Source organism: Paroedura picta, chromosome 3 (genome assembly GCF_049243985.1).
Source record: "Paroedura picta isolate Pp20150507F chromosome 3, Ppicta_v3.0, whole genome shotgun sequence".
NCBI lineage: Eukaryota > Metazoa > Chordata > Lepidosauria > Squamata > Gekkonidae > Paroedura > Paroedura picta.
In genome coordinates this window covers 34,288,817-34,307,111 of record NC_135371.1, presented here as the reverse complement: position 1 = coordinate 34,307,111, position 18,295 = coordinate 34,288,817, and the positions used below count along the sequence as shown (strand labels likewise).

The following is an 18,295-nucleotide window of genomic DNA, read 5'->3' as shown; positions in this document are numbered from 1 at the left end:
GATTCAGCCTAACTGAATTGGCCAACTCTGAAAAGTTTCAGTTGAGGTTGTGCACATGCTTCCTCCCCTTCCCAGGCAGTAGAGAGATTCTCCACTCCCTGAAAAGACAGAGAAAGAAAGTGCACCAATTAGTTGATGATGACAGGTGCACTTTGCCCTTTAAATCTCTCCCCAAGCTTGGAGCAGGTGGTGTGCCTATCGTTATCAGTTCTTAGGCATACCACTCTCACTTTAAATGCCCCCTCCAACCTTCACAGGGAACTTTTGCTATCGAGTCGCAGCTGACTCATGGTGATTCATAGTTTTCAAAGTAAGAGACATTCCAAGGTGGTTTTCCATTGCTTGCCTCCATGTCGTGACTTCAGTATGCCTTGGAGGTCTCCCATTCAATACTAGTAAGAGTTAACCTTGTTTAGGTTCTGAGATCTGATGATATAGGCTGGCCTCCATTGTCCATCTTGAGGCAAAACTGATACTTATGAGACATGTTTTTGAACATACAAAGCCGAACCGCAATAGCTAGATAAGATCATTATCAAGCCTTGGTGCAGTTTTGGGTGGGTTTTTTTAATTGGGAAGGGGAGGGATGGAATCTGGATCTACTGCATGATGAAACCATTCATTCATGCATTTCAGACAAACCTGTGTCTTAAATATCTGGCTGAAATAAGGTGTCTTTGATCGGGATGTTTCTTTCAAGCAAAACATCCCAAGAGCAGTGACTTAGAAGTAAGTTTCTCTGAAAGCAACATTGTTTACTTTACATTAAACATATTTCCAGGTTAGTGCACCATTAACTGAACAGTCATTAATTCAAAGCAACTCTTCAGGGTGAGAAAAATCATTAGGGACTCACCGTTAAAGTTAACGCTGCGTATGTACTTCAGCAGCTTCTTGCCCCCTGCATGTTCCATCTCTGGACAGACACCAGAGAAATCAGTGCACAGGTCCTTGTTCATTTGATGGAGGGCATGAGCCATGGCATAAACAGCATCGATCACAAACTGTACTTTACCCTCTTGCTCATAGTGGGAGTCTTTCCCAATTCTCTCCTGTCCTGCACATTCAAACAGACAAGGCAGTGATAAATAGAATTATTCTGATGGTTGATGTGTCATTTCCACTCAAGTAACACCAATAGAATCCATAACTAGGGAGGGGGAGCATTTAAAATTCGTTTTGTTTGGTTTACACCACTTTGGCCTCATCTGGCTGGAACCATAAAACCCAACTGAAAACAATCAGGACCTTCAAAGGTTGACTGTTTGTATTAATGTTAAAAGCATATAACTTTTATTGTGCACAACTTGAAAACTTTAAAAAAATTAAAAAGATATATACACAGCCCATAGGCCATGTAGGGCCTTCTTCAGAGGTCTCATCATAACACATGGCCATTCATTACACATACAAAATATGTACAGCAGCCAATAAAACACCAAAGTAAGAGCTGTAGAGTAACAGTCAATCAATGAATCAAGATGTCTATTTACCAGCCGTAAGCTATCTTCCAAAGGCTGCCCAAAATTTCAATGGTGTGTTCTCTTATAAGCACATGTGTTGCAATGAGTGAAGCGTACCTGAGATTCCCCCCACCCCAACTGAAGATACCAAGGGGGAAACGCTTGTGGCGTACTAAGCGTATGTTCCCATCTCAAACATTCGCCCTTTGCTCCCACTTTAAAATGAAGATGCCTAGAGCACCGAGATTCATAATCTTTCATCTCTGTGCCTTTCAAAACTCTTGTCACAGAATCCAGTGTGTAGCAAATGAGATTTCTCTGAATGAGGAGAAATCATTTAAAACAAAGCACGGCTGCTATTTTAGAGTCTCATGGTATGCTCGCTTTTCTAATCCCAGACTCTAATTGAAAGACACGGCCCGATTGAAGAAGGAAAGAGTAATTTCTGATGCAAAGTGAAGGGTGCTCGGGAGAATTTGGTTAACCAGCCTACTGCAACCTGCGGAAGCATGGTATGTATGCAGTTCATGAGGTTTTCCTTTTGTCTCTTCCAAAAGGGATAAAGGAGTTCATCTGAATTCATAAAATGTTGCTGAAATGTTTCATTAGCAATGCAGAAACTTAGGCTATTTCCCCTTAACTTCTACTTTCTGAAGAATCCCTGCTGCTCCCAATCCCTATGGAAGAAGTATATGTCAGTTCTCTGAGGCTATGCTGGTTTTGATTTTTAGTCTCATTAATATGAAACAATGTTTCTCAAGCACACATACACTTAATAGAGATGCTTAGCAATAACACTGGATTTGGGAAAAAGTTCTGAAGGAGGACCTGTCTGAAATTGTAGAAGCATAATTCTAGTTGCTGCTGTTTGAACCTGGTTTGCTGAGCACGTTAAAAGCTCCTAAAACATCAGCAAAGAGCATTGTTGCAGAAATCTAAAGCTATGCTTCAGTAATGCCCAGTTTTTGCTCACACTGGTCAAAGAGGATCAGTGCTCAGACTCCCAACGAGGGTGGAGAGCTGTCCAGTGAGAAGAAGGAGCAGGATACCAAGCAAGGCTCCGAGCATTCACCAGGGCAGAATCTGCACTTACTTTGTTTATTTCATTGTCAATCCTGTTGAATCCAGATCACTTTGATCTTGGGCCTCTTCCCCCCCCCTCCCCATTGAAACAGGAAAGTCTTCTGCACATGGTTAGGGTAGTTCAGAAGGGGGGGGGAGCTAAGCCTCTTTCTTTCTTTTCTTGAAGAGGGGGGGGGGAGAGGAGCCAAGCAGGGAGCCTCTTTCTTTTCTTGGGGGGGGGGGGAGGATCGAAAAAGGCAGAGAAGAGAGAAAAAATCCAGGACTGACAGAAGTTGAGAGAAATTAGGGGCTTCACCTTTAAGGCAAGCTTGTCACGTGACCAGGTGTGGCCTATCAGAGGTTCTCTACCACGGAGCTTGCTTTCCCAATCCGGATTTGAAAAATATTGAGCATTAAAAGCACTCTAAGATATTGCACAATAAAGGTAGGGTCATTCCAGATCAATCCTTCTTGCTGCAGAAGGAAAATGTAAATTGCCCCAAATCCAAACGGAAATCACATTCTGTGTAGAGGGCAGGGACTGAATTGATCTGGGATTGGAATAAAAGCTCCGTGCAGTTTACACCCAGGCCTGTTCATGTGGCTAGTCTAATGAGAACCTCTGAATCAATCTCTGAGGATGAGTAGATGCTTCCACAGGTGCCTACATGGGGTTCTTGGTTGGATGGAAGAGTTCCGATGAAGCTACTTCCATTGACTTCTCAGAGGAGATGACCCTTTTGTATTATGATTTGGGGTTCACACAAGAAGAAATCAAGTCAAGCAACTCCCAAGAAACAACAGATTTTATGTTGTGAAGGAGAACCCTCCACCTTGCCATGAATCTAAAACGAGTGCTGGGGTTGTTTCCACACAGAGGTCTAGATATGCACCTTAGTTTGTATGGGAAGGAGGATCAAAAACTTTCAGACTATGAGCTTCCATGAAGGGTCATGTCCATAGCTTACATGACTACCTAGAATCATGAAGCGTTGGGGTGCAGGCACTCCTCTCCACTTCATGGCAATTGACACCACTTGGCAAAGGACTAAACCAGCCCTAAGCATAATCTAATTGTCCAATATTAGTTTATACAGATAAGCAAAACCATCTAGGGTCTCCAGTCTCTCATTATTTTTCAGCAACAGTTACTATACTGCTTGAAGGCTATGCTTGTTAATTTTGACAGGCACCACACAAAATCCACTGGAGTATTCTTCTATTGATTTGCATAGATTTACTTATTCTACAGGTATAGTCAACAAAGGCAGAGTGTCTGGCATCACCCAGTCAAGCATTTGGCAATTAAGCTAAAGGAATGAAAGTTCATTGAGCAATTTTTGAATGGGGACATGTAGCAAAATCCCATTCTCCTAGCCAAACAAGACACTGGCACCAAAGTATCTCTTTCGATCTGCTTCATAACACCAAGCTTAATCACCACTACCATACTGGTGGCTTTCACCAGCCATGCCTTTTGTCATCATATAGTGTTTGGTGAGGCAGCCTTAAAATATGTCGTTGCAGGGCTCTATGTTGAAAGGTGCTATGATTAAGATATTCCCTGGGTTAAAGCTCAATTATAATACAACAAGAAGACAAGCCGTGATTAATTCCTCTTGACCAAACCAACCGGGTGAAAAATGACTTAGGCTCAGAAATGACACCAAGTGTCCTTTTTATTATTACTGTACTCTAGGCACACTGATTACAGAGTATATTTCATTGCTAGTCACTGACACGATAGTGGTTTCAGACGGCCTTTAACTGAAACCCAGAATCAAATCTATAATTCAACAGGTAGGGAATGTTTGGAATTAGATTTACACAGGTCATATGAAATGACAAAAAGCTGTAGACCAAAGAGGAGAATGGGGAGTGAAAATCCATTGTTGGGCCAACAAGCAACAGCTGACTCACGTTGACCTCAGTAAAGAGCTTTCAAGAGAAGGTGGTTTGTTTGCCTTTGGTGGCAGATGTTCCAAGTACAAACCCTGCTGAGTTTCAAGATGTGACAAGGCTGGGCTATGCCATGCCACATTTTCTCTGGGAAACCCATTGTTGCAGCTATCAAAATCTCTAAGGTGCCTCCACAGAAGATGGCAACATTTGTTCGGAGAGGTAAATTGGTGGAAAGTTTGACTGAAGTCAAAACAATGTTTGAGTCCAGTGACAATTTTAAGACTAACCAAGTTTTATTCAAGTTACAAGATTTTTTTGTGCATGCACACTTCTTCAGATACAATGAAGGCAATTGTGTAACTTATTGAAGGGGGAAAATGGTAAGAAATCAGCATGAGTTTTGCAAAGGGAAGTCCTGACCTAGTAGCCTTTTGGAATTTTTGAGTGATAGAAACCATGTAGTTGGGGATCTCAGTAGAAAGACTTTTTGACTATATCAATGGCTTTCCTTTCTTCTGCTTCAACCTCCTCCATATTTTAAGAGGCTACTCTGCCTGCCTGCACAGATCCCAGGAAGCTCCAGCTGCTGCTGTCCCGCCTCCTATAGCCTGTTCCAAGGCCTGAGCCTGCCAGGCTCTGAGGGTGATGGAAAGGCAATTCCAGGCATGGCCTCACTCCTTGACTCCTCTCCCTTAGCCTCTGGCTGAGCTGCCTGACTCAGCAGTGCCAGGGCAAGGCCATCCCTGGCCAATGTCTATTCTGGAGCTGCCATCCATGGACACTTGATTAACTTTGTTTTAATCAGCAGTTACTGAATGCTTGGCAGATTGGACCAATTTCTCTTTCACCAACCAATCTATATCCTAGAATAACAGCTGAAAACGTAGCAAAAAAGGGTGCTGAATTACAATGTTGCAGTTATGTAAATAACCACCATAGGACATTGTCACCGAATTATCATATGGGGGAAATACTGCATAATCTCACTTTCGATTACATGCTTATAGGTCACTGTAAAGTTCATTAGGAAAAATATGTTCTTTGCTTTGTGAAATCACTATGTACAGTCATAACAGAAAACAGAATGCAACATTTTGATGGTGCTGTCCTGACCAGAGTTTCAGCCATTTAAGCCCACTGACTTTAATCGTCTTAGAAGTATATTGTTCCACCCAAGAAAGTGCAAAGAAAAATATTTGTTACTAGAAGGAAAATTACCAAAGGGCAGGGGTAGTCAACCTGTGGTCCTCCAGATGTCCATGGACTACAATTCCCATGAGCCCCTGCCAGCGTTTGCTGGCAGGGGCTCATGGGAATTGTAGTCCATGGACATCTGGAGGACCACAGGTTGACTACCCCTGAAGCAGGGAACCATTGCTGAGATCACAAAAAACAAATACACAGAAAAAAACACAAAGGCAGTGGAGGAATATTTTTTAAAACTTAAAAACGGAGAATAAATGTTCCACTTGATAAAATCTGTTTTCGTCATTTGGGAATAAAAAAAAATATGATGGCTGGAGATCCAGTCAAAACAGATGCCTTTCAAAGTGTACTGAACCTGAGCATTTTTTTCTAGGGCAGGATCCTTGGAAAACTGTGAGTCAAGAATCAAGGAGAAAGAAAAAATGGGCTGTGCCCAGCAATGTGCCAACAGAACAAAAAGGGGGAAAATACCAGGTAATGGTTGATTGATTTATCATTGTTCAAAGCTACCTAATTATGTGTTTGCTCCCTGATATCTAACTTGACACAAAAGAGCATTCAAAACTCCATGGAGAATATTCAGGCTTTCTTCACAAGGTAAGGTACAATAGGTAAAACAAATCCAAATTTATTTTGTCCTCAGTTAACCCATAAAAATGCCTAGCATGGCAACAAAAAGAAGCAATGCTCTACCAGGATACTTCCCAGTTATCTTTTAAAATCATATATATGTTTTTTTCTGCATCAGCATCCAGCTGATAGCAACTCAAATTTATATAAAAGTTACAGCATTTAAAAAGCAGACTTATTCCTTGATAATTCTCTAAAATGTTTACTGCCACAAAGGATTCCCATGCCAGAGTTTGACAATATGGAACCAATAGAGCACTTGAGCCTTAAACTAAGGGTGCATTCCACACCCAGAAACTATATTGAAAGGTTTACCTTTTGCTGATGCCATTTTTTTGGTGTTTTACATGATGTCCTCAGCATCCAGTGTCACAGTAGCAAACCAGCAGTTACATCCTCCATTTTAAAGTGCTAGTTTGGGAATCCACAAAAATGGATCCCCCCAACTATGTAGCATAAGCAAGAGGAGAGAAACCAGCAACCACACACTAGGGAAAGGTGTGGAGGTGAAGTAGCACTACGCTGCCAGAGCCTGCTCTCATACCCGCCTCCCTCTCCCTTCTCCCAGAGATGGGGCTTTTTTCTTTTCCTTTTTCTATTATTTTCTTTTCTTTTTGAAGCAAACTGCCTGAAGCAACAAATATGTGTTAAATCATCCAGGCAGAGCAAAAAAAATAAATAATAAAAAAACCAATCCCCACCAGTTAACACACAAAGCATGCCTCTGTATTCCCCCCCTTAAAAAAAATCAGAAACAAGGTTACTTTCTTAAAACGTCAAGGCTCATAATTCCAAAAGGGGTGGCAGTAAAGTAAGCACTATGCATCCATGATTAGATGCATAGTATAGCAATGGAGGTATAGCAATGGAGAAGTTTTACTTAAAAAATTAGCTTGCATCGTGGTCCCTTTAAAACAGGGGGAAAGGTGATTGGCTGCCTGGCTTGATTGATAGGTGGAGGAGAGTCACATGTATAGCATGTTCCTCTCCTCTGCCATTTCAAGAAGGAGTGCGGAGTGCCAAGTAGTGTGAGAACGTGGCAGAGGAAAGCATGAGGGCCAGGATGTGAGGAATGGCCGGAAGCAAGATTTTTTATAGCATTACATATATTGGCGTTACAATATTTTTTTCGATGTGCGGAATGGCCCTGAGAATGAGTCATCTACTGAAAGACAAATAAGCCTGGCGCAAAACCTAGGAAATGGTTGAATCTGTTTTGTATCATTTTACATGGGATTCATGGCTTTTTTTTCTATGAGAAAATAACATGATTTCCTGAACTTAATCTCTTTCTCAGTGACCTAAAATGAAACCCTATATAGTTGATTTCAGCTGCTATAGCCTTTTGGGATGGATCTTTCTTTCATTCCATTTCTCTTTAGAAATCAACCTTCTTCAAGTCGCATCAACTTTGCATACTTCCTTGCTTGCAACTTCATGGGTGACCTTTCTAGGCCAGGCAAATATGAAAGGTTTTTTTTTTTTTAATTGATCAACAGAACCTGATTAACATTTAATCAGCAGCTGCAAATGGCCTTTGACTTGCATTGGAGGCAGTGTTGTTTTAGGCCACAAGTTGAAAAGAGGCATTGCTCTTTCATCAAGAAGTCTGCATTGCAGAATGAGAGGTCAACACAAAAAGGTCAAGATATTTCAAGTTTCAGAATGAAATCTACTAAAAAAATTTTTTAAAATTATAAATACAACAACAGGATAGCTTATATTTCCCCCACCTTCTCACAGAATGCTTTGGATGAAAGCTGTACCTATGCACCTACTGAAGTTGGCTGAACTTTCTGCCCAGCATGTAGGGAGCCGAACCTTAAGATCCCATGTGTTTGGTTATCCAGCCAGTTGAAGACTTCTGGAGAAACTTGCAGATTGTGTTGCGTTTGTTGGTTATTTTTAATAAAAGGTTTTACATAACTTATGTTTTGGGATGGACAATGGACAAATGTGGCTATCCATATCTTTTCCTTCAATCTGTCCCACCCCTTCTTCTTTCATAAAGGTAAAGGTATCCCCTATGCAAGCACCGAGTCATGTCTGAACCTTGGGGTGACACCCTCTAGCGTTTTCATGGCAGACTCAATACGGGGTGGTTTGCCAGTGCCTTCCCCAGTCATTACCGTTTACCCCCCAGCAAGCTGGGTACTCATTTTACCGACCCTGGAAGGATGGAAGGCTGAATAAACCTTGAGCTGGCTGCTGGGATCGAACTCCCAGCCTCACAGTCAGATCTTCAGACAGCATGTTGGCTGTCTTACCACCCTGCGCCACAAGAGGTTCATATATATAAAGAAAATTCTGCAATTACCAGAAGTTTACATATGCCCTGGTATTGCAGACAACCACTGATACAGAGTGATTGAAAACGTGGAAAAGTTGTTTTATTTCATTTCTATGAACATGCAAGTTACCTTTCATCCAGCAATATTTACATCTGTGCATGCATAGCCTGTTATATGCACGCTTGCTTGCACAGAGACATCCAGAAGCTCCTTCCATGACATCATTGAAAACCTGGAGCCCCCTAATATTCACTACTGGAATTACCGAAAACAAGCCCTTTATTTGACAGATTTTTTAAAAAAGACATCTTGTTAAAAGCATAAAACAATTTTGTGATTTAAACACTGACATTGAGTCAGATGGCAGCATTACATTTTTGGATGTTGGATATATTTTAACAGAAGCACACATGGCTACATCACTTTAATTTCATTTATTTATTTATTTATTGGCTGTTGTTGGCACATTAGTCCTTGGATTTCTCCAAGGTGACAGATTGTCATTAACATAAGGAGACTTTACATTCAAAATGGATCTTTTAAGCTTGGTTACATTTTGGAAGCATAAGCCTTGGCAATGCTATCATTGGATTTTTGACATATTTTCACAGTCCTATAACCCTAAAAGATTTATTTCCCCAAAACAAAAATCTCACAGATCATTAATCTATTGTAGATTCAAATGGGTTTGGAGAATGGGAGTGCAAAGTGGCCCTGGTGGGTTCCTTTCTGGTTCATTGCCATTCCAAATCCTTAAACTTTCACAAAGTCCTTATGTCTGCGGTGATGCAAAATTGTGAGAAGAGGGAAGAGGAACAGACCCCCAGAAGGGGCTTAAGGTGTTCTCAAGAGGCCGTTACTACTATATCTGTTAGCAAATCTCCACTTTGATCAATTTCTTGCCTCTTGTTAGCTTTTCATATCTTCTTAGCAGAATTCGCCAGTAGTAGATAATATTGTGCTTTCTCTCTGATTCAATGAATATGACCTTGCTTTTGTTCTTCTTATCTGAGATCCAGTTTTCTGTTAAACTCCTTTGTACTTTTCCTTTCTGTTCAACAGACTGTTCTGGTGTTAAGAAACATTTTTTTTAAACCAACTATTTAAGGCACCCTTGAAACAGGTAAGACATTAAGAAGATAAGATGAAGGGACAGAAAATACTGAATTGAACATAGCTTTTCATCTATGGAGCAGGAGTTGGTCAGGTCTTAACAAAGAGCTCAAAGTCCCACAATGTTTGATACAGCAGTAACGTTGCCAATTTTTGACCAGTCATTTTTGGGGTTTCCTGGCCAGTTACCAAATGCCAGAGGATTCACAAAGAAATCCCCGCCCCCCCCCAATTTATTTCTCCCATATATTATGCATGCAAGCATACTAGACAAGGGAAGGGTCAGGCTCAATCAGCATTGGGAAAGAACCTGGGACTGTACTACTCTCCATTGGTTATTTATTATGCGTCTCAGCCCAGGAAGACCCTCAGAACAGGTTGGAGGAGGTTGCTTTGAACTGTCTCTCCAGTCTCTTTCCCTTGCTGGCAATTTCTTTTCTCAAGGGATCGATCTGGCCCTTCCTCCTTGGCCTTCCCTGTGTTGGCCTAGTAAAGGATTTCCTGAGGTGGGTTGTCCCCAGACTCCCCCAATTCCCTCCATTTAGGGTCAGGAGTCTGAATTGTGAAAGGAATCTGGGCCCATGGTTTCCCTCGTTGGGTCTTCCCTCTTCCTGCTCCCCCCTCCTGACAGTTTAAGAGGCTGCTTGCACAGGCCTCCGGAGACTCCAGCTGATGCTGGCCAGCTGCTCTTGCTTGTTCCCTGGTACATCCTGCTGCCTGAGCCTCCCCTGGTGCGGGTGAGTGCAGGAGTCAGGTTGCCATGTCTGTGCCCTCTATGTGTAAAATTTAGAACTGATCTCTTAGTGAACTCTTGAGTAAAAATGCCCAAGCCTTTAGACAAGAAATTTGCCAAACGTTGGGGGGTGGGGGTGGGGGGGAATGAGGTAACAATCAATTGGAGTGTATTGTCCATTATAGCAAATGAGGAAAGTCCCAGTGAATCAATGACCTAGATCTGCCTTCTCTCTGCTACAGTGTCTCCATGTAGGGGTGAAGGTCACCTCACTGCCATCTTAGGCTTGCCTCATACTGCACCCAGCTCTGAGCAAGTCACTCACAGCCATCACTCACTAGCCAGTTCTCCCTGGGGAGGATGCAGGCCCTTTCCTCTTGGAGTTTATGTCTTCTTCTGATCACAAGCCAGGACTTGCCTAAATCTTCATTATATACTTGAAGGTCAGTAGTGATCAGACAGAAGGTGCTGAAGGTGACAGGAATTTTGTTATGTGTTGCTGGATCCTGCTCAATAGACTGGCATACTGACCCCAAAAACAAGTGGTACCCCTCAACTGTTTAGGCTTATGCCAGAGCCAGACACTGTGTTCACAGTCTGCCAAAACCCAACTGGGCCAGACTCCATCTTCTCTTCAGCTTGTTCTAAGCCACAGATTTGACATGACAGCTAGTGTCTGAGACACATCCTGCATTCCTCTCTCCCCCTTCCCACCCCATTATATTGCTGATCAAGAGGCCAGCAAAATCAAGTTTGCCTAGAAGCTTCTAGGCAAGTTCTTTTGTCTCTCACCTCTGATTCAACCTAAGCCAATCTGCCAAAGGAAATTGTTCCTCCACCCCAAAAGCTAGACCTATCGAGGCATGATGGTTTCCTTTCTTTAAGCTTTTCAGCAACCATTTCTGGACACAGCCAGGCCATTTCCCAACTTCTCACTCATAGAAAATTCCATCATGCTGCTACCATGCCTTGACCTTGCCCCCATCTTGTGCCAAGCACAACCTCCTCCGATCAAAAAGATATAAAAACTCTGGCTTTGCCAAGCCAACCTGTGCATCTGATCCAGGACCCATTCAGGTCACCCATCATGGGCTGCCTGGATGTGTTGGCTCTTTGCCTCTCCACTCTCTAGGACTGGTAAATATACTTACTTTTCTCTCTTTAAATTCCTATCCAATTGACTGTTAATGTGCCTGATATATGTTTGTCTATTTCTTTTTATGATTTTCTTATAAATAAAGATTGCTTGCTATTTTACTATTACTATTTGTTTTCTTCCTTGAGTTCACTTACCTTGTAAACATTGGCAAACAAATCCATTCACTAACCAACCTCTAACAAGTCAATCCCAACTCTATAAATATACATGTGTCTTGGACACATGTGAATTTTCGGTAACCATTTGTAAGCCTATGCTGTGTGCCTTAGGTGAACTGAATATTTCCAGCATTTCACTCTTTTATTGCTGGGCCCTGAGCATTGTCCTTCACTGGGCTCTATCTATAAGACCCATCATGGTACTGTTGATAATTCTGTACATTGGCTATAAAAAAATACCCTGATGCTGAGGACCTTCAACACAAGAGATGCTTAAATACACAATGGTTTGACTCATATTCTGTTCACATATTAGGAACAGGGATTCCAATGTTTCATGATCAGCTTGACTGTTCATCAGTCTGTTCATCCATATGTGGCTTCCTAGTATTGCTTCCTGACCATGCATTCCTAACTCAATACCGCTTATCACCTGGACACTAACGGTGAGACCAAAAAGGTTTTAGAGCAATATTTACAATGCTTCTTAAATTACCACCAAGATGACTGGGTGTCTTTATTGCACCTAGCTGAGTATGCTCACAATAATGCTCCTCATGCCAGTATGGGGCTGTCCCCCTTCTAAGTAGTGCATGGATAGGCACCCCAGCCTTTCCCCACACTGGAACCCCTGCTGGGCATGCACTCTTCCCTCCTGCCCGAGGTGGTGAATTGGGCTACAAAGTGCGGGAAGCCTGGGGGGAGGTGTTGGAGGCCCTTCACAAAGCCAAGGCATGGGTGGACAAAAAAAAGGGGGAGGTGCCTATTTACTCTATAGGGGACATGATCCTGAATTCCATGAAACACCTAAAAAACAGATGCCCAAGCAAGAAGCTGAGTTTTAAGTTTGCAGGTTTGTTTAAGGTAGTGGAACTCGTAAACGAGGTAGCAATTAAAACGAAGTTGCCCCCCTCATATCAAAAGGTGCACCCTGTGTTCCATGTCAGTCTCCTGAAACTGCCCCCCCCACCAGATAAGTGGCACCCCACGGCCCCTCCTCTGCCCCCTGTCATGGTGGAGGATGACATGCACTATGAACTCTCAGAGGTATTCGACTCCCGAGTCCAGAGGAAACGCCTGCAGTACCCGGTAGCCTGGAAGGGGTTCCCCAACTCTGATAATAAATGGGTGGATGCAGAGGACGTGCACGCCCCTGTACTGGTAAAGCACTTTCACGAGGCATACCCTTCCAAACTGGATCCAAAGTCTCTCAATGCCAGTGGTGGGTAGGGGGGCCCCTGAGAGGAGCAGAGTGTCATGAACCCCTAGTTCTTGACCCATAGTTCTCACCCCCTTTTGAGGTTTGCTTGATTGCTTTGTTCTCCTGGATCTCTCGCTGGGTTATGGTACCTTCATAGGCCCGCTTGAGAGTGCCCTTCCCATCTCCTCCTGGATTTCAAAGGCTCCTCCTGCATTCACTTCCTTATCTCTTCTCACAAGGCTGTTCTCACTGGAGCTCAGTCTAAATACCAGGTGGCCACTTGGGTTGTTTTGGCACCTTGTAGATCAGAGGAAACTGTAATGTTCTTTCTGTATGAATCAATGTTCCCACCAAATGCTGCCCCTATGCCCTCTAGCTAAGGTATTTACGCTTTGCAACCCCTTTTCTCAGTGTCTCTGTCAAGATTCCTGTCTAAGATCGTTGTCCTGATTCTCCAAAAAAGACTTTTACCCAAAAAAAGCTTCACCCTGAAGCCTGAGAGTGATGTCTGTGGTGCGAATCTGCTGGGCCACAACTGCTTAGTTCCTGACACATTCTCATATAGGTCACTTGAATTGTATTAACCCCAGCCCTTGCTCTGTAACTGTTCCAGTCAGCTGGCAGTTGTTTAAATGGACGATTAGATTAGTCATGGATCATATTAATCAGTCCTAAATAAATGCTGTATGTTTGAATAAAATCCTACCCTTTGGTGCTCATCAAAGTAGTCCCTGATAATGCTAATGGTTGCTGACTAGTTTGATTAGCAGCATATTTGCACATACTTTTGCAGAAATTCAATCCAAAACCACATGAAAGAGATTCACAGTTGTTTGGCAGGAACCTAGTAAAGAGCAACCTTTTGAACATGTAAGTTAGACTGTTGAAGAACTTTGCGGCAAAATCTGCAGCCCCCCTAATTAACAGCAAGAACTCAATTATGTGCTTCCCACTAGCACAAAGAATTACAAAGGTACCATTCTGAATTCTCAGGATCACAGCAGAAAGTAGAAAATGCTATTCTACAACAGCATGGCACTGCACGACCATGTCTAATCCTTCTAGTTTCAAAATATTGAAAATATACAGGACACAGGTGGTCAGAAACTGATTTCTGTTTACCCTGACTGGAGCTACTTTTTCCTCAATGTATTTAGGTATTCAACAGCTCCACTGGCCTTCAGCTAAAATCTTCTTTAGTTTATTGCCAGAGTATACTCTGACACTGCCCTAAAACTGATGTTAGCAAGCAGAAATGACCCGTCAGCCAAAGATGAATAAATAGAAAGAAATTTCCAAGCTGGCAAAAACAAAAAGCTTTATTAAGAATTGTATAGTTGGATGTATAGAATTAGCCCAAGAGATACATTCTTGTAAGATGTTGGGATCCTTATAAATTGTGAGCTTGGAAATTTCTTTCTGTTTATTCTAAAACTGATGTTGTCATGCTACAGTGGCTTGGACCATACAGACATGTTCCATTCCATGTGCACTGATCTCTGCTATGAAGAGATATACTTCTACCAGCCACAGACAGTAAAACGGGATTAAACTAAGGTTTTATTCATTATTTAAAAGACTGAACTGCAATGGGAAAACTGATGTATGGGCACCCTAAGAGACAACTGAACAGGTTTACTATGTTTGGGCAATCTCACACTGGCTTCAAGCCCACAGTGCTACAAGGCTCCTTTCTTGCTTGTCAATGCCAGCCCATCAAAATTGTACGAGAAGAATCTGACAATCAAGGCCATTCCCCTACATCAGACAGCTTGAATATTCAGGTTCAGAAAAGAGCTCTTTCCCCCAGGGACTTGCATCAGACAACCCAAATTACCCAGTTTGGTTACATAAGCCTATACTAAAACACCTCAGGGTGCTTGCCAATTAATTAACATAAATGAGCGCAAATTGAACCTACCACCTTAGTTAGGGATTTACCGGTCCACTCTCAAAAGGCCTACTTAATTCTAAACTCATCTATTCCATACAGCCTGAGACAGGTGAAAAAAGAAGCAACTCAAGGCCAATTAGAGAAAGGCACCCCTACCATCCGGCTTGGAGCCCTGCTTATAAACTGTTTGTAATTTTAGTGGGGGTTTTAAGAGGATTATGGTATTTTTGACTTTTTATCTTGCAACCTGCCTGAAGCCAGCCCAGCTGGGAGTGGCGGGAAATCATCATCATCATCATCATCATCATCATCATCATCATCATCATCATCATCATCATCATCATCATCATCATCATCATCATCATCTTTAAACCGCTCCGCAGTATTAAATAAAAGGGTAAGGGCTAAGTGGGAGGAGAGTGGGCGGGCGCTGTCTGGGATAAAAACTCAGAGGAGCGAATCAGGAGGTGCGAAGCAGCTCCTGATTCGCTCCTCCAAGTATCACTCCAGGGCCAAGTGGCCAATTGTGAAGCACGCCTCCCCATTGGCTACTTGGCCCATCTCCCAAACACCCTGCCGCCGACTCTGCACTCCTCCCAAGCAGCCATCCTCGCCGCTCCACCCTCCAGAATGTCAATCGCCCGAGGACAGGGATGGCCGCTGGGGAGGAGGATCCCCCCACGCCGCTGCAGTCAGGGAAACCTCCTTTCCCTGGCGGCAACGACAGCCCTTGCCACCCCTGGGAACTGCCTCTTTCCCCCCCTCCACCAAACATGCTCCCACGGCCGCTTTCTTGTACCCTTCTCACCCCGAACAATGACCTGCCCATCCCTTGCCGCCCCACCAACCCTTTTCCCTGCTCCAACTTACCCTTGCGGCCTACGGCTGCATCCTCGCCCTTCCCCTCGGGCAGCCCACACGCCCGCATCCAGGCTGACAGGCCTGGCCCGCCGACGCTCCGAAGGAAAGCACATCCACCTTCCTGTCTCCTTCCACGTGTCCTCCATGCCGCCTCCGCTGAGCCCTGCAGCCGCAACACACCACACCCAGCCACCCCTGCCACCACCAGGACCTTGCCCCAACCACCCCGCCAGGGCCACAGTCCCGCCGCCGCACACAGGTAGGCGGTCCCACATCCGTACTCACGGTCCCGCCGCTGCCTACCAACGCCACCCGCTGCCGCCCGCTGCCACCCTTGCCTCCGCCGACGGGCCTCGGGAGCCCCAACACCCGCCACGCTTAACACGCCAGCCTTGCTAGCGCCCGCTGTATTTAGACTACTATTGTCAGCCCGGATTGTCTGGGAACCATCATGCTATTCCTGCTCCTTATATAGCCTGGAGCTCTCTCTTTTTCAAAGTGAGGGAGCACCAACACCTTAGTGGAAATAGTAACTGGTCTTCCACTAAAGCCTCCATTTACACAAGGGCCAATTCCAAAAGCATCAGTCTTGAGCAAAGAGACGTTTTCGAAGAAGAGGAAGCAGGCTTTGGAAAAGAGATTATCGAACGGGCACGGTAATTGTTTATAGGATCCAAACCTTGTTACTTTCATACTTTTTCCCCCTTTCCTAATTGGAACAAGGTTCAAAATGCCTGCAAGGTATCTACCACACAAGTTATCAGTTGAAACCTCATGTACAATGAATGGTTCAACATGTGCACAGCACACAGGGAAAAATGCTGAGAGATAGCATTCTCTCCTGAGCCGGGATTTCTATCTATCTCTTCCATATTCTGCACCAGAATTTCCCTTATTTAGCTCGTTATCTAGTTCTCTACAACAACCAGCCATATTTTTTTTTTGGTTTCTAGGGCAACACATTATTTCACCCCCCCTCTCATTTGCCTGTCAGCAACAGTACTCACCGCTCCTTACAGATACATGGAATTCTTAAACCAGCCATTGCTTTTTGTTACTCAGAAATTATTCTCCCTCATCAAAAAGGATCACCTCAAAGGACCCAGTGCTCAAATCTAAATAAAAGCAATATTTTCTGCAAATATATCATTTTATGCTGGGTCCGGAAACACTTTGATAACAGTTCTAATTTTCTCCACAGTAGGAAAAATTATTTAAGGGAGATGTCCTTTTGTTCTTTCCTTTTTTTTGGCAATAATTTCAAATCCTCTCGAGAGTGCCCCGTGGTATACTGTTCGTCTTGACTTTCTTATGCCCAGAAATAAAAATGGTATTGATGACGATTTTCCAGGGAGAAAAAATGTGTAATAATCTTTGATGACACGGCTTTGATCAAAGGAAGACACAGTGTTCCTTTTGCATTCAATCAGTTTTTAGAGCTAAGGTTGCAATAAGGAAGAAGAAGAAGAGTTGGTTCTTATATGCCGTTTTTCTCTACCAGGAGGAGTCTCAAAACAGTTTCCAATTGCCTTCCCTTTCCCCTCTCCACAACAGACACCCTGTGAGATGGGTGAGGCTGAAAGAGCCCTGAGATTGCTGCTCAGTCAGAACAGCTTTATCAGTGCCATCAGGAGCCCAAGGTCACCCAGCCAGCTGCATGTGAAGGAGTGTGGAATCAAGCACCTTTGGATCCAGTATTGTCCAGCATATTTGTTTCCTGACATCAGAATAATACTACCCAGTGTTATTGCTGATTTTCAAAAACTGCTGAAATATTTGGGAAGCAGCAGAAAGCTACAAGTGAGGAAGTGAAGCTTTTTTTCTCTCATTGTGAAAGCATAGAATCAATTCGGATCTTTTTGGTGCAAAGTTGTTCAGGTAAGAATATCACTTCCAACATAGCAATGTGAACTCTGATTGCTGTGGTTAAGTGGCTAAGAGTGAACATGGTGAAATTAAGCCCCGACATGAAAAAGTGATGCTGGGTGAGAAGCCTGTGGACTTCAAAGACCATGAGCTTGCCTGATTCAGTGGTATACAGCTGACACTAGCTGACTCAGGAGCCTAGGATTGTATAGGAGCTGGCATTAATGTTAGAGAACCTGGCATTAAGGTTAGAGAAGGAAGCTAATGCAGCTGCAAACAAATGCTTCCTTCCATTTTCATTTATCTCAGAAGACGGCTCCCCTCTTCGAGATAAATGACTGAACCACAAACTGAACCCCAAACCAAACCATAAGTCTAGTTGATGAACCAAACCAGTTTGTGTGGCTTGCACTCATGCAAACAACAGTCCCTTTAAACAGGGTTTGCAGAAAGCCTGAAAAACAACTGAACAGCTCAACTATTTTGGGCAGTCTTGTGCAGTCCCTTTAAAGTTACAAAACAGCATGAAAAACAGCAGCCAGCAGAAGAGAGAAATATTCCCAGAAAGGGCATCCCTTCCACCTTTCCATTGAAACCCGGCCCTCTTTTTGGGGGGCTAATTCTGAGGCTGCTCAGGTAGGAGTCCTGTGTGGCCATCTCCCCACTTGCCTTCTGCCATTTCTGTTCACTGCACCCCTTTCTCCCCACCCGCTCCCAGCCTTGGCTCAGCTGTCCCCAGCTATGATGGGGGAAACT

At 43.5% G+C, this 18,295-nt stretch overlaps 1 protein-coding gene across 4 annotated transcripts in view; it reads right to left on the bottom strand.

Annotated features, from left to right (window-relative positions):
* GRM7 (glutamate metabotropic receptor 7) overlaps positions 1-18,295 on the bottom strand; it is a 589,497-nt gene that overhangs the window by 182,399 nt on the left and 388,803 nt on the right. For all 4 annotated transcript variants that reach the window (XR_013228972.1, XM_077325254.1, XM_077325252.1 and 1 more), the window contains exon 6: positions 857-1,057. Coding sequence is in view for 3 of the 4 variants with exons in the window: in XM_077325254.1 (XP_077181369.1) it covers positions 857-1,057 (201 nt within the window). In the remaining variant the exon portion in view is untranslated. The remainder of the gene's footprint in view (positions 1-856; positions 1,058-18,295) is intronic.